This window comes from Eupeodes corollae, chromosome 2 (genome assembly GCF_945859685.1).
Source record: "Eupeodes corollae chromosome 2, idEupCoro1.1, whole genome shotgun sequence".
NCBI classification, from domain to species: domain Eukaryota; kingdom Metazoa; phylum Arthropoda; class Insecta; order Diptera; family Syrphidae; genus Eupeodes; species Eupeodes corollae.
In genome coordinates, this window is record NC_079148.1 from 67,758,686 (window position 1) to 67,775,047 (window position 16,362).

General features: G+C 34.8%; 1 protein-coding gene across 2 annotated transcripts in view; it reads right to left on the reverse strand.

The window, feature by feature from the left end:
• Positions 1–6,184: 6,184 nt before the first annotated feature.
• The window catches only part of LOC129945354 (sorting nexin-27), an 83,333-nt gene continuing 73,155 nt past the window's right edge, over positions 6,185–16,362 (reverse strand). For both annotated transcript variants that reach the window (XM_056055037.1, XM_056055038.1), the window contains exons 6-7: positions 9,036–9,214; positions 6,185–8,963 (exon numbers count right to left, since the gene is read on the reverse strand). In XM_056055037.1, the coding sequence (XP_055911012.1) occupies positions 8,895–8,963; positions 9,036–9,214 (248 nt within the window). In that variant the 3' untranslated portion in view covers positions 6,185–8,894. The remainder of the gene's footprint in view (positions 8,964–9,035; positions 9,215–16,362) is intronic.

The window sequence follows — 16,362 nt, forward strand, 5'->3', positions numbered from 1 at the left end:
GTAGCTAGGGCACTACTTATATGTTTTGTCTAGGAGCTCGAAGAACATATTTTTGGTGTTGCCGTCTTTCTCTTCTGTGGGGGCGTGCGCGCATATCAGGCTAATGTTGCCGAATTTAGCCTTGATGCGTATGGTCATGAGGCGCTCATTGATGCACCTATAGCTCAAGACTTCTTGCCTAAGTCTGGCTCCGATGACGAATCCGCATCCAAATAAGCGCTTTTGTTTTTCGTGGTAGCAGTCACCTAAGTAGATATCGCAGTTTTTCATCCTCTTTTTGCCCGGCCCATCCCATCGTATTTCCTGGATGGCGGTGATATCTGCTTTATATCGTTCTAGGGCCTCCGCTAATTCTTCGGCCGCACGTGGTCTGTTAAGGGACCTAACATTCCACGTGCATATCCGAAGTTCGTTGTCCTTTATTCGTTTGCGTTGGTTGTCAACAGTAAATCCGTCCGTATCCGAGGCTTGTTGGTGCTTCGCAACTTTGAAAGCTTTTACGTGGCCAGGAAGTCACCCCGACGCACAACCGCCAACCTGGAGGGCCAGATCCTAAGTATAACTCCAAGGATTGGGAGCCGGATAAAACCGCTCCTTACAGGCCTGGGCTTCGAGTAAGTCGAAGAAGCCCTATAAGGTGTTCACTAAGTAGTTCAACCTTACTGGAACTGTAGACGCCACCGTTGATTCCATCTCGGGAATTCCTCCGCTGCCGTCTGGATAAGGAGAGGTGCCTTAGTGGAAACACCTCTCCCCACCTCTATCGTTTGGTGCCCCCAACAACTTTCCACTGGGGTTGGAACCCAATCTCCAGTTGAGGTACTAGGCACCCGATGTTCGCCACGTGGAGGTGAGAGTAGGAGTTGATAGACAGAGGTTGGTTTTAAGAAAAACCTGTGGACGCTTGTGTCCTCTTGAATGCACATGCCTACCATTTAAACATCAGTTGATTAAAAAGAGAGTTAATTTAAATTAGGAACAATAAAAGCCCCAGGACTGAACCTTGGGGTACACCTTGATTTATAATCTTTGAGTTACTAAGTATATCTCCGACTTTAACTTTTTTATTTCTATTCTTTAAGACTTAAACCAATCATAAATAAAACCCCGGAAACCTAAGCAATATAATTTTTTTAATAGGACACTATGGTTTACCATGTTAAACGCTTTGGTTATGTCCACAAAGAGGCCAGCACAGAGTTTTTTGTCATCCAACGCCTTATATATGAAAGAATAGAATTCCAAAAGGACATCTCAAGTAGAAAGCCCCTCTCTAAACCCAAACTGGGCTGGACTTAAAAACTTTATTTTTGTGAGGTAGCCCATTACCCTAGGTAGAAATGGCAATCTCAAGGCAACCTAGCCTGATTACCCATTACCCTACACTTAATTGCTTTTTCAAAAATTTTAGAAATTGCAGACAATAGCGAAATAGGTCTATAATTATTCTTGTCAGATTTACTACCCTTTTTAAAAAGAGGTATTACATAAGCACACTTTAATTTGTCAGGAATATTACCAGTGAGAACACTCAAGTTAAAAATGTGTGCTAGTATATCCACAATATTTAGTGATATTTGTTTAAGTGTAAGATTTGAGATACCATCACAACCGCAGAAATAGGAGTTATCCAACGAATTTATAATTTTATAAAGATCAAGGTCAGAAATCTGTTCAAAGAAGAATCTTACATTACTCATACTGTCTGCCATTAGTTGAGTCCTTGTACAATGGCTACAATGTTTGAGATACTCATTCTCATGGGATATATTTTACCAACCGTAGAAAAAAAAGTCATTGAATACATTCGATATAATTGTAGGATCATCAACAACATCATTTCTAAGAATTATAGATTTAGGAGAACTTTAAGACTTCCCATCAATGATACTACTTATTACTTTCCATTCTTGTCTAGGATCACCGAGAACTCAGTGTACTTTGGAGTAATAGTCAGCCTTATTGTGAGTTTCACATGGAAAACCATTCACAGGGAACATTTTCGTTCCCACGGACTTTCAAAAGCTATTGGGAATTTCACTCGAATAAAATTTCACGTCGAATCGGAAATGATAGTTCAAAAAATAGACCTTCTCTTTGATGGAAACAGAGACTGAAATCTAAATCATTTCTTCTTATCAGTGAAAAAAATTCAAGTAATTAATGTGGCGCTCCAATTACTTTCTAAAACTGTGCCCACTGAGTGCAAAAACACTCTTCGACTTATATGCAAAAAAAAGTAACTTAACGACCACGTATACAAAATATCCCTCTTCGTTTTAAAACAAATGTGCACTGATGTTTTTAAAATGAACAGATCTTATTACATGTTTATTTTTTTTTGTTGAAGACAAGTGCGAAACAAAATAAATTTAAGTTGTATTTTGATAAAAAAGAAAGTGAAATAATTATGTTTAGCATTGGAATTCGAATTTTATTGGATGAAGAAGGAAAACGCGAAGAACGAGCTGTTCGAAGATCTTTAAGGGATTATTCCAATCCAAAAATTATAAATGTTTGTACATTTCAAAAGCGATTTAAATGTGCCTTGTGAAGAAGTTGATATCCCAAAAGTTGAAAATACACAAAGTACCGAAGTAGGTTCTACTTATCCAACTGCAAGACAGCGCATTCGAACTAGTATAACCAGTAGTCTTTAGTTTTGCAATAATTGTTAATCAAATAAAAACAGACAAATAAACAAACATTTCTTAAATATTTTTTTATTCAAAATAGGTTAAAATCAAAAATTCACTTCGTTTTTTAACTAAGAAAATAAAAATAAATAAAACCTTGTACATAAATTAAAGTCAATAAAAAAAATAAAAATACACTTCATGTTGAAAAATAAAAATTCACAGGTTTTTAAAACTAATATTCACAGCTGAGGTCTTCACATCACAGATGGGTTTTCTTATCAGCTACACACCAGCACACCTGTCTTCAGTTTTTTCTTTCCATAACTCGGAGCTTGCACTCTTCGAGTTCTACCATTTTGGAATTTTTGTCTATTTTAGCTGAGAACTCAGACTTGCGAAATTTTTCCATCTCCAAATTGTGACGCATTTGTTCTTTAAGGCTTTCCTTTTTTAGTTCATTAATGCGGTCCAGTGACCGGTATAACTTTTTAAAGCTACTTTGAACTTCTTTATTATGCTCTCGCATTACGGAAATCCCTGCACTGAGCTCGTGCTCATTTGGACAGCCTTTCTTTTTTTATTGATTTGAGGCGTCGGAGGAGTTTTGAGGAGTGACTTCAAGGTCATAATTGAATGGATCTGTAGATGAACCAGCCGCAGTTGGACAATATTCTTCATTCAAAATCATTTCTTCAGATGCAGGCAACCCAAAGCAGCGTGATTTGGGGACTCCTTCCACTGTTTCACTCATTCCAACCGGTTGGAATATAGTCTCTTCCGAGGGTGAAAATTTTTGGGTTTTATTTGGTCCACCTCCTGATCCTCTTTGGTGGAATCCAAACCTATTTACAAAACATAATTTTAAACAAAAAATGATTTAGAACTACAAAACAAACTTACTTTTTTCCACTCGCATTCATTTTTAACAGGCGGGCCTGCGCTGTTAAGATCTAATGTGAGCTGCTTCCAAAACTCCAACACTTTTTCGCGACTTTGTTTTACAAAGCCTTTGCCAATTTCAGGGTATTATTGCATTTTATTTAAAAGCATTTCGCTTTGGGATTTATTTAAAGTTTTGCTCCTGAAATATTGGAAAAATTCACTTTTATTTTTGGTCACAAAAAAAAACAACAAACAACTTACATTTTCCGCTTTGTTCTTCTCTCGTTTGCGACAGAAAAATAAGTGAACATTTTCAGCTGTTGATAACGTAACACTTCACACGGAAAAAATGCTTACAATAAGGGGATTTTTTCGAACATGGGGAATTTTTTCGTCCGAAACTCACAATTAGGGAAAAGGGAAATGGTAATTTTTTCATGTGGAATTTTGTTCCCATGGAACTCACAATAAGGCTGAGTATCTTTCTCTAGCCAACCTTATATCTTTATTAACAGTTTAACTTAATATTTTGAAACGTCTTTTAAGTTGATGATTAAGAGGGTGTTAACTACATTTTTTTCCTAATTGATTTTTTAATCTAATTTTCTTTAGTAAATTGCGATCAATCCATGGCTTGAGCCTCACTTAAGACTTTGTCAGTACAAAATTATGGCTAAACTTTCGTATGTGCTTAAGTAATAATCAGCCCAATTCTTAATATTCAATTCAATTAAACAACAATTCCCCGCGAGACTTGATCTCCCGAGAGTAAAATTCTCCTATTCCGAATTCCCGGGAGACAGTTTTTCCCTTCGAACTCGGGAACGAAAATTTTGTATGTTCGAAACAGCTGTTCCGAAGTATTTGACACAAGAATGTACAAAGGTGTACAAAAGTTTCAGAAAAGGAAAACAAACATTTTGAAATTGATATTTATGCATAAATAAATGCATGTATAAGTAAATTATTTTAAAAAATGTTCAGTATTGCAGCAAGAATCTTGTTTGAAGAGGAGTTAGAAGAACATCAAAGCCCAAGGTTGTTAGAAGATCCTTGAGGGACAGTTCGAACCCTCTGGAGTTGCCTCAATGGTTGTAAGTACTTGTAAATTCACAAAGATTTATTCTAAATTTGTTTTTCTAGTTTCATTAAACAACTTGATTCTTAGGTTTCCAAAGTATTATAGAGTAACAAGGTTGTCTTCAAGTATTTGCTGGATATTCTCTCTAGGTCCTGTGATCCAGCTAAAAAAAAGTTTTGCGATTCCACCAATAACAAAATTGAGTGCTTGTTTGCGTTTCTTCGCTGAAGGAGGATACCAAACGGGGGTGGGAAAATCTTCAGAGGCAGTATTTTTGTGGGCACTTGTACTTGCTTGCGGTCGAGAAGATCTTTGTGGAACTGGGGTTGCTTCTGCCTGGACAGGTTCGATTTCCAATGATAGGAAGTATTCTTCAGCAAGCAATTCCGTTGGGGATGGAGAGGAAATGGTCACTTTTTTTGCTGGTTCTTAATTTTCTTTATTGGATTTCCTTTTCCTTCCATCCAGCCCAAACGTTGTTGCAGGAACAACTTCTACGGACTTTTTTATACCAATCAAAACATAGATGGCCTGTTCGTAGTCCGAAAAAGGTTGCTCCTTATTTGGTCCACCACCAATCCCATTCCTTGCTTTTAGGTTCGCAACCGCCTTTGATCGAATACATTTTTTCTGATCACTCTAAACCTATGATTATATATGTACATGTAAATATATGGTAATAAAAATATATCTACTGAATTTTTGTTTAAATGTTTACTTTTTTCCATTCTGTTTGTGTTTTTCTTGGTGGTCCACACGAATTCAGCTTATTTTCCACCACATGCCAAAACAATGCGACTTCCTCCTTTGTTTTCTTGTGGAAGCCACACGCAATATCGCGTTGAGCCTCCATCAAATTTAAAAGCATTTCAAGCTGACCCTTGCTTGTTGTTCTTGACCTTAACATATTTAAAATGTTATCAATTATTATTGCAAAAAAAGAAAAACTTACATTTTATTTTGTAACTCTCCAGCTTAATTGTCGGGAACAAACTCGCGCCAAATGAATTCGTATTTTCCCTTTTTTCGACATTAAGAATAGCTACTTTTTTTCCGGAGTATTTTTTCCCATTTTCGAACTTGGAATAAGGGAAATTGAAAAGGGAACAAAATCCCCGGGATTTATTTTATTATTTACAATGAGAGAGTAGGGAAAAGGGAAATATTTCGCCGGGAATTGCCATTTAGAATTGGGCTGAATGACAAAAATAGATCATACGCTATAAAAGCATTATCTTCTTCATAGATTTCTTTCCAATTTTCAAAACGTAATGCATTGTTAAGTAAATCAAATCTTATTATAATAACACAAGGTAACAAATTATACTTCCCAGTATTTTGTGCTGCCTCTTTCGAGGAAATAACAAATCCGAGGGTAGATCTTGTCGTGAAAAAAGCTTTCTCAAATTAGCGGTTGGATTTGAAACAATAGGTACCCTTCATTCCTAACATTACTCGCACACAATAATCGTTGAGAGTATTAAGTCACTAGGTCATGTTCTTCTAACAGCTATTGCGCCACTTTATTAAGTTTTTTTTTTATATTTTTACTTAAAGTTCTCAAGGTGAAATAAAACTAATGTTCACGATTTTGCATGAGATTTGTTTAATTGTTTTATTTATTTTTATCATTTTTTAACTAATCACAATTATTAAGTTAATAATAATAATATTTATATATAGATAATATATACTATAACATATTATTTGTTTCCTTTGCTAAAATCATAAATTACATATTTTGTTCATAACATAATGTATTTTTTCTTATCTTCTTTTTTTTCGGCAATATTGTTGCTATAGCAAAATAAACTAAAGTCAACATAAAATAGAATAGAATCAATAATTTTTAGAAAATCATTGATCCTTTATTTAAAATATAAAATAAAATATACAATAACAAAATAAAAAGTTTAATTTCAATGGACGATATATATAAATGAAATATAAAAATTGTATTGGATTTAAAAAATGTTGTTTTTTTACAATTCTCTTATTTGTTTTTTGTTTAAATATAATTAACTCTAATAATGAAATTGTACACCCACGTTTGTTGATCATGTAATGATTTTAAATTGTTTATTTAATTAATTATTGCATTTTAATTTTATATGTCTAAATATTTTCAGTGTTGTTTTAATTAAAGTTGTAAAATCACTTTAATTTTAATAATCTTAAAATCGGTGCAGTTTTCTACTATTTATTTTTCTTGTTTATTAAAAAATATGTTTAAGTGGAATGTTTAAATTTTTTTTATTTATGTTTATTTTTTTTAAGTGATTCTATACTCATAAATGAAATTGTTTATTTATTTTTTTTGTATTATAATTCATTTTGATGAGATGTAATTTTGAATAGAAATAAATAAGTTTGTTTAAAAACAAATAGGAAGGTATACAAATAATTTTTAAATTATGGCCACACATTTGGAAAATGACTGTAGGAGGGTTCCTACATATTTAAAAAAAAAATCAAAAATAATAATAATAAAATAAAGATATCACCAATATAATACAATAAGAGAAGTGGACAAGATTAAACCAAGTAAACAGTGAAAAAGGAAATGTAGTGAAGAATAAAATTGTTTATTTTTAATCAATCACAATTTTTAAGATCGAAACGAAAATTTTAATTGTTAAATGTTGTGCTTGGAACACGTTTTGTCAGACAAGGCAGACTCATACGAGTAGATAAAGATTTAAATTTTTAAAGAATTCTATTCTGAAAAATGTAAGCTTTAAAGAGACCGCGTTGTCAAAACGATGGAAACAGATCACCTTAGTTGAACAAAGACAAAATAATTTCAGACCTTGTAATTTGTATTTAATTCGTCATGGGGGGTTTTACAATGTTTTTTTTTTTATTAAGAGTTCAGTCCACTCTCTGGAAAAACAAAAATTTACAATTGGAAATGTTTCGTTACAAAAATACTAATGACTCATGCATTATATTAGGACTCGTTTCACATTGTTTTAGAAAGAATTTTAATATTTGATCCAAACATAAATACATTTTGGAGCAATGTCATAAACAAACCAAAGGCATTTTTGTGGATACCATGTGTTTGATTTATAATTTAACAACAAATTACATTCATACAATACTCACAAAAGAATTCATTCTTATTACGATTATCGTTTTCGCTTTTGTAGGTTTAATAAAACAATAAGAATATTAAGAACTTCAAATCTTATGTACGCACATTTTGTAAGAAAGGCTCCATATGACTCTATGAGTTACGTTCAAGACTCAATTATGCATACCTCACATACAGTTTCTGTGATGTAATTCTCTTGACTTTACTTAAGCATCAAAAAGCAAGCCCTAAATAAGCACAACATACATACAAAATTAATTATTAAAATTAAAACAAAAAATACAATAAATGTTAGACAGACTTACAATTTTCTTTTGTTGATTTACAATTATTTTACATGCCCTTTTAAATTCTTGGATTTCAGAAATACAGTCATTCAAGCAATTTTCAATAATCTTTCTTTTTTAATTTGTTAAAAAATTGAAGATTTTTTTTTTTTTATAAAGATTTGTTTAACATTTTGAATACATTTATTTTTAGAAAAATGGATCAAGTTTTTCTTTATAAATTGACAAATTTAAAGATTCTCTCTTGACATAGAGAATTAATATTTTTAAGAATTAAAGGGAGGAAAAAATTGGTATATTTTCTTCAACAAAAATATAAAGGCATTTTCAACAATTCTTATATAGGTAAAAGTATATTCTAATTAACTATAATTACGATCTTCTGGATTATATTCCCACTTTGAGACTTTTCTATTGGTGCATTGCAATTAGCCCCTTATATTTCACATATATTAGTTTTTTGTTTGTGTGTGTTTTATAAACATAAATTTAAATAGACAGTGATGTTAAATAAACAAACAAAATAAGATATTTACTAAATTTGTTCGTTAAACTTTTTTTTTTGGTCAAAAACTATTATTTTTCTTAAATTTTTACTTATTGTAGAATTTGTTTTGTTTTTTATTTTGTACAAAATATAGTGTACAAATGAATTAATTTATTTAATCATAAAGCAATATAATATAATAAATTGTTTATAGTGAATGCAAAAAAGAAAACAAAATTATTTATAATAATCTGTGTTAATATTGTGAATGAGCTTACAACTAAGAGAGACAGAGAGAGAGACAGAAAGTTAGATAGATCGATAGAGAGAGTGAGAGAGAGAGAGAGAAGGTCGGGTGAGTAAATTTTACTTAATGTTTTTTATTTTAATTTATTTTACTTTTTTGATTAAACTAATTTTGTTAGTCACCACTGTCTTCCCACTTTTTTTCTTCTATTATTCGATCAAAACAATCCGACAGAAATGCGTGCTAGAAAGATAAATAAAATAATATTATTAATATTTTATAACGTTTATCTATGTTTATGATTAATTAACTTACATATGGTGTATAAACTTTAACCCATCGTGGAGGTTTGTCGGGACGATTATACTGAAAACAAAATGACATTGACTCTTCGTCACTTTCCCATCGGGTTATTGTATCCCACGTTAGTTCTACCATTTGGGCTTCTAATGCACCATCTTCACGACATGCATGCAAACGGAAACTTTTCATACCTGCAAAAAGAATACAATTTATATTAAATCATAGATTTTATTATTTGAGACATATAGGAGCTAAAGCCTTTTCTTAAAAATGAAACGTAAGCTATTTTAGATATTTCTATCTATAGTACTATTGCCTTGAAGCACAATCAAAACATTTATGAAGGGAATACAATTTTGTTTATATAGGCTCCACGAGCATGTATGCAGTGGTCGATTCCCTATTTTCGACGACTTGGTTTGATCGTACAATGCTGGCTGTGAGCTCTTGAAATGGTTTCCGGCTTTTGGCATAAACCAATGACTTAAAGTGGCTCCAAAGAAAAAACTCTGGAGGAGATGACAGGCTCATCAAAGTTACTCTTCAATACCCTTGGGGAAGTTCTGTGATCAATGAACGAGGTAAGTCACTTTTTGATTTTATTATTGAAAATAATATGACCATTTGTAACAGAGGAAATACTCCAACTTTCGTCTTTCCGAGCTCGGAAAATTGTGATGGATGGGAGGATGTGCTTGATGTTACTTTAGTAAACAACCGTAATTTATTAGTGGAGAATTGGAGAATTGAATTCGTTTTCGGATCACAAGTGGATTCTTTTTCAAATTAATTTCGAGTCGAAAAACCCTCCTCCTTACAGAAATCCCTAAAGAACTGACTGGACGAAATTCAGTCAAATTGCGAATTCTAAACTAAGCAACTTACCGAATCTCACTGAGTCGATAGGAGACCTTGAATCAAAGGTGAAAACCTTTGAAACTTCTATAAGTAAAGCTTTTAGAGTCTCTTGCCCAGTTAAATATAGCCGTAAAACCCTTCCTTTTTGGTGGAATGAAGAACTGTCGAGTCTTAGGAAAATGACGAGGACAATTTTCAATATCTGCCACAAACATAAGTTTTACCAACCGTATAAAGACTCTCTTAAAATTTACAAGCAAGCCCTGTCATCAGCCAAAAGACAAGGCTGGAGAGAATACTGTCAATCAATCGAAGACATAAAGGACTCCGCAAGGCTCAGCAAAAGTTTTATCGAAGAAACATTGTAATCCTTCATTTCTAAAAAAGACTGATGGAACCTGGACAGCCTCTTCAGCCGAATCTCTTGAGCTACTAATGAAGACGCACTTTCCGGGTTGCGAGAGTGATAACCCCGAATCGCTTGAAACCACAGGGCTAAACGTAGCTCATGTGGAGCAAGTCAATTCCGTTATAACCAGAGAAAATATTTTGTGGGCCATCAATACTTTTTCTCCATATAAATCCCCAGGCATGGATGGCATACTGCCAGTTATGCTTCAAAAGTTGCATGATGTGGCGGCTCCATGGCTGAAACAAATTTTCAAAGGATGCCTCCTTCTCAAACATGTGCCCATGTCGTGGAGACAGGTCAAAGTAGTTTTTATCCCGAAAGTGGGTAGGCGAGGTCACAAATCCGCGAAGGATTTCAGACCAATAACATCTTAACATCTTTTGTGCTTAAAACCTTGGAGCGCATTATTGATTACCATATTAGAGAAATCCTAGTTGGACGACCTCTCGAAAGCTCTCAGCATGCTTATCTTAAGGGCAAATCTACGGAGACTGCCATCCATGAGGTAGTGCGTACTGTAGAACAAACAATCCATTATAAAGAATTTACTCTTGCCACCTTCTCAGACATAGAAGGTGCTTTTAACAGCGTTCTTACAGAATCCATAGAAGAATCGCTCGTTAAGTTCGGTGTAGAAGACTTCATTCGAGAATGGATTATTTCCATGCTCAGTGGTAGGAAGATTCGAGCCACGTGAGTAGGGGAACAACCCAGGGTGGTGTCCTTTCGCCTCTTCTATGGCTTCTGGGATGGATACAATTCTCGTTAAATTAGAGAGATGTGGAGTGAAGGCGGTAGCCTGCGCGGATGATTTGGTGCTATTGGTGTCAGGAAAGTACACCTCTGTAATTAGTGAAATCGCGGAGTCAGCTTCGCAGAAAGTTAGCAACTGGGCCACGAGTTGAGGACTAATAGTTAACCAAAGTAAAACTGAACTGTTGCTCTTTACCACCAAAACTAAAGTACCGCCCTTCACGCTACCTCGACTCAACGGTCAAATCCTATCATTGTCTTCCAGTGCAAAATATTTGGGAGTTATACTTGACCCTAAACTAAACTGGAAACTAAATATTGAAGTACGGGTTAAGAAGGCCTGTGTTGTCTTCTACGCCTGCAGCAAAACTTTCGGCAAAAAGTGGGGACTTCAATCGAAGATGATTTTATGGACGTAGACAGCCGTAGTACGCCCTATCTTAACATATGGTTCGATTTTGTGGTGGACTGCTCTTAGTAAAGCCTATAATATTGATAAGCTAAAGAAGGTTCAGAGAACAGCTTGCGTGGGCAGCACAGGGGCCATACGTACTTACCCAACGGACGCCTTAAACCTTATTTTGGATCTTCTACCAATCGACCTTTTTATTAAATACATAGTTTCCTGCAGCGCTATTAGGCTGAAGGAATCAAATAGCTGGTTGTCAAAACCTTATGGTCACAGCAACACTTCGAAATTAATTCCATCAGATATTATCTCGGTAGACACTGACTACTGCACTCCTACTTTGAACCTTAGTAAGGGTTTTAAGGTTATTTACCCATTAAGAGAAGATTAGGAGGATGACATCGTGTCGATAGGTTTCGACACAACCATCTTTACTAATGGCTCAAAGATGGAGTGCGGAGTTGGTTCTGGGATCTTTCCTGAGTCCCTAAATGTAGCGAAATCCTTTAGGCTTCCTTACTTTGCTAGCGTTTTTCAGGCTGAACTGCTGGCAATAAGGGAGGCATGTAAGATGCTTAAACAAAGCCCAAACCAAAACCGAAATGTGGCTATCTTTACAGACAGTCAGGCAGCTGTCAAAGCCATTAACTCGGCCATATCCTCATCTAAATTGGTCCAGCAATGTCGCGATGAGCTTGCGAGCCTGAATTTTAACCTCGGTGTCACCCTGATCTGGGTTCCGGGCCATGGTGGTACGGGCTGACGAGCTAGCCAGGCAAGGATCGTCCCTTCATAGCTCACTTGGGGAAATGGTTAACATTCCTCTTGGTGCTATGAAGGGTTAAATCTTTTCTATCCACCAAACTGAATCAAACCGAAGGTGGAGTAATTTACCCAACTGCATTATATCTAGAAAGATATGGCCCACCTATAACAAAACCCGTACAAACGATCTTCTATGCAGGCCAAGGCAAGACATAGCCAGGATTGTTGCGGTTTGTACCGGACATTGGACTATAGGAGTTCATGCAGAGAAGTTGGGTATCTCTTACAACACCTTTTGCCGTAGCTGTAGTGACCAAAGAGAAAGTGAAACCATAGTCCTTCCTCTACAAATGTCCTGCTTTGGCAAAAGCATTCTTTCAAGAACTTGATGAGCTATCTGAGGCAAAGATTAAAGACCTAATCTTTTTTCTCAATGCGACAAAATGGCTCTAACATAATCGCTATGAAGCTTCTCTATCAATCTATCTCTTTCAATCAAAAGTCAAACGAGTTTTTGGTATCAAATCGGCGCACTACAGCGCTAATTGAATATCAGGCTAGGTTGCCTTGAGATCGCCATTTCTACCTACCACCTACTCTTTAATAATTGTAAGATGTGCTGTGTGGGACAATCCAGTTGAAACCACATGTCGTTAAAGTTTATATATTCCAATTCTGGTCAAAAATAAATCGGTGATCATGGCGCGATAATACTGGACATTTACAGTAGCGTGAAGATCGTTATCGTCGGAGACAAAATATGTACAAAATATTTTGTGGATGAATAATGTGGCCTGGACAATACCAAATTCTTGAGAACCCGGTAGACCTCACGGCCTTCGAGGATTTTCTACGGACACCTAAACGGCAGCTTTTACCAATCCGTTGTCTCACTGGCATGACAACACGACAAAACGAATGTGTAGACTTATATTTTTGCACTAAACCTGTTATTGCCTTCCTAGAATAATGACCAAAAATTTGAGTTAACGCCTTCAAAATTGCAGTCACCAGCTCTAAATTTCGGTAGGATAATTTTATAATTTGCAGACGTTGCTTATTCATGTACTTTACCATGAGCAAACGTTGAGCATTCTGTACTATCCTCCACTGCTATACCATTGAGTGGATTGAGTTCAAACTTATAAATTAAGGTTTTGAGCAGATTTCCGTTAATTGTTTTTTTTTTCATTTTTAAGACCAGAAATTAACTAATAGACCGAAACAAGTTGTTTAGTCAAATAACGAAAATTCTAATTTTCTCAAAAATTTCCCGATAAAATTTTATAATATTTAATCATTCTATTTGAGTTTTTTTTTTTTGAAGAATGGATAGGCTCAATGCTTTTAGCTGGTCTTCCCGAAGAATACAAGGCAATGATAATGGGAATCCAAAGCTCTGGGATTCTTATTACAGGAGACAGTATTAGTACCAAACTTCTTCAACACGTTAATTTGGATGCAAGTCAAGATACTGCTTTTGTTGGCAAGAAAAAGAAAAACTTTGGGAATAAGAACTTTAAGGGTCCTAAATGTTACAACTGCAACGAATTTGGCCATATTGCTGCTAAATGTCCAAAAAAGAATAAGAACCATCAAGAAAAGAAGAATGCGATGGTAGGATATTTTTTCGTCACGGCTCTTGACAAAGAAGAATGGTATTTCGACTCGGAAGCGTCAGCTCACATGTGCTCAAATAGTTCATGCTTTTCAAGTAAGATGGAAAATCTTAACTCTGAGGTAATTGTTGCAAATAATTCTAAAATGCAAGTCCAAGGTGTAAGTTAAGTCGATATGAAGTTATCTATTGGAAAATTCAAAAAAAGTGAGGTTTAATCTTTAAAAGTTTTAATCTTTAAAAGTCCTTCAAGTTCCTGACTTAAGCATTAATCTTTTGTCTGTCTCGAAAATTGTTCCGAAGAGTTTTTCAATGATTTTTTCCAAGAATGGATGTTTAGTGAAAGTCCAAAGGGGTAATGTTGTTGCAATTGCAAGCTTGCTGAACATTATGTTCCGACTCAACAGACCACCCAACCAAAGTGCATAAGTTACAAAAAATGTAGCTTCACCCTTTGAACTTTGGCACAAGCGTGTTGGACATCCAAGTATTGAAACCACACAAGCTATGATTCCGAAAGTGGTGCAGAATATTGATTGCGATAGTTCAAAAATCAATTGCATCACATTATCAAAGGTAAAATGGCACACCTGCCACTTAACTCAATTGGTACTAGAGCAGAATCTTAGTAGTCCGAATGAACAAAAATCAATTGGAGGTTCAGAGAAAATGCTTCTATTCATTGATGATTTTTCAAGAAAAGTCTTTACGTTTTTCATTAAAAGCAAGAATGAATTCGGTCTTAAATAATTTCCACTCTTCTAGCGAAAGAAAATCTTTTGACAATTGTCTAAATCAAAATGGGAAACTTTTATTAGAATTGATTGAAGACTTTGGTTTTTTCGTTTTAAATGGAACATCTCAAAGTGACTCAAACGGAAACTTCACTTTCGTGTCTGCTTAGGGTTGCTCTGTAATAGACTACTGTCTTATTAAAGGTGAATGGCTAAGTATAATCGATGACTTTGAAACCTATCCAGCTATTTTTTCGTCTCATCTCCCTATAATTGTCTTTTGCAAATTAGAAAATCTATTAGTAAATCTACAAGCAACCGGAAATGATAAATTAAAATGGAAAGAAAGACATGCAAATAGATATAAATATAAACTTAATCATCAGCTGGTTGCGATGCCAAGTGTGACATCTGACTCTATAGATTCTATAACTCACATAGTTTCTTCAGTGATAAGACAGTCTGCAGAACTTTCTTCCCAACGTAGAAATACATTTCAGTCTGTATGGTACGACGAAGAATGCAAAAAAAGTAGGAGAAAATCTTTCGCTTTCTTAAAACTATATAGAAAAACAAATAGCGCAGTTTTTAAATCACTGTATTTACAATCAAACCAAGAATACAAAAGGTTGTGCAATCTCAAAAAAGAAATTTATTTAAAAAACACTGCTTCTAAGCTCGTTGAATGCAAGGACTCGAAATCTTTTTGGAAGACAGTACAATTGTTGAGTGGGGGGAATAGGAGGGTATTGTTCACAATTGATGAAAATCTACTTGCTAATTATTTTGAAACTCTACTTCTGCCTGACTCTAATCTATGTAAACACAATAAGCTTTGCATTCCCTAATGTCATTATTTCTGAACTGGATTCCAATCTTACAATGGTTGAACTTGTAGCTGCTTTAAAAAAAATGAAAAATAACAAAGCACCTGGATCTGATGGGATCCCAGTAGAGTTTTATAAACATGCTACTCCTGAGTTTTTGGAATATCTGTTAGAACTTTTCAATAGAATATTCATTGAAGAGACAGTGCCTGAAAATTTTCGTCTGTCTCGAATTACAGCCATTTTTAAAAAAGGTAACTGTGATTTGCCAGAGAACTATAGAGGAATTGCTGTGCTTAACTCATTAAGAAAAGTGTTTACACAAATACTCTATACTAGACTTACGACCTGGGTAGAAGATAATAACATAATTAGTTGCTTCCAAACTGGTTTTCGAGCCAACCTTTCAGCTATCGATCAAATTTTTGTACTCAGCACCACTGCTAGGCGTTTCATTGATAAAAAACAGAACTTATATGCCTTTTTCGTTGATTTAAAAGCGGCTTTTGACACTATTAATAGGAGGTCCTTACTCTATAAGCTCTCAGCACTTGGACTATCTACTAAATTTATCAGAGTCTACGAAAAAATTCTCGAAAACACGATAGCATCTGTTCAGAATGGTGGAAAAGTATCTAGAGAATTTAGCTGTGAAGCAGGTGTCCCTCAAGGATGTGTTCTAAGCCCTCTCATGTTTGCACTGTATATGAAAGATGTCGAAAACAGTATACCTGGGGGAGTTCAGTTCGGGGATATTACACTTAAAGTCTTGTTTTATGCTGACGATCTAGTGATCTTATCAGACAGTCCGCTTACTCTACAGCTCCAGATAAACAAGCTGAAACAGTTTTGTGATCTATGGGATCTTAGAATAAATACCACCAAATCCAAAATAATGGTTTTCAGATCTCGAAATAGATCAACTGGCTATGGGCGGAATTGGACTTTAGATGGTGAGATGAT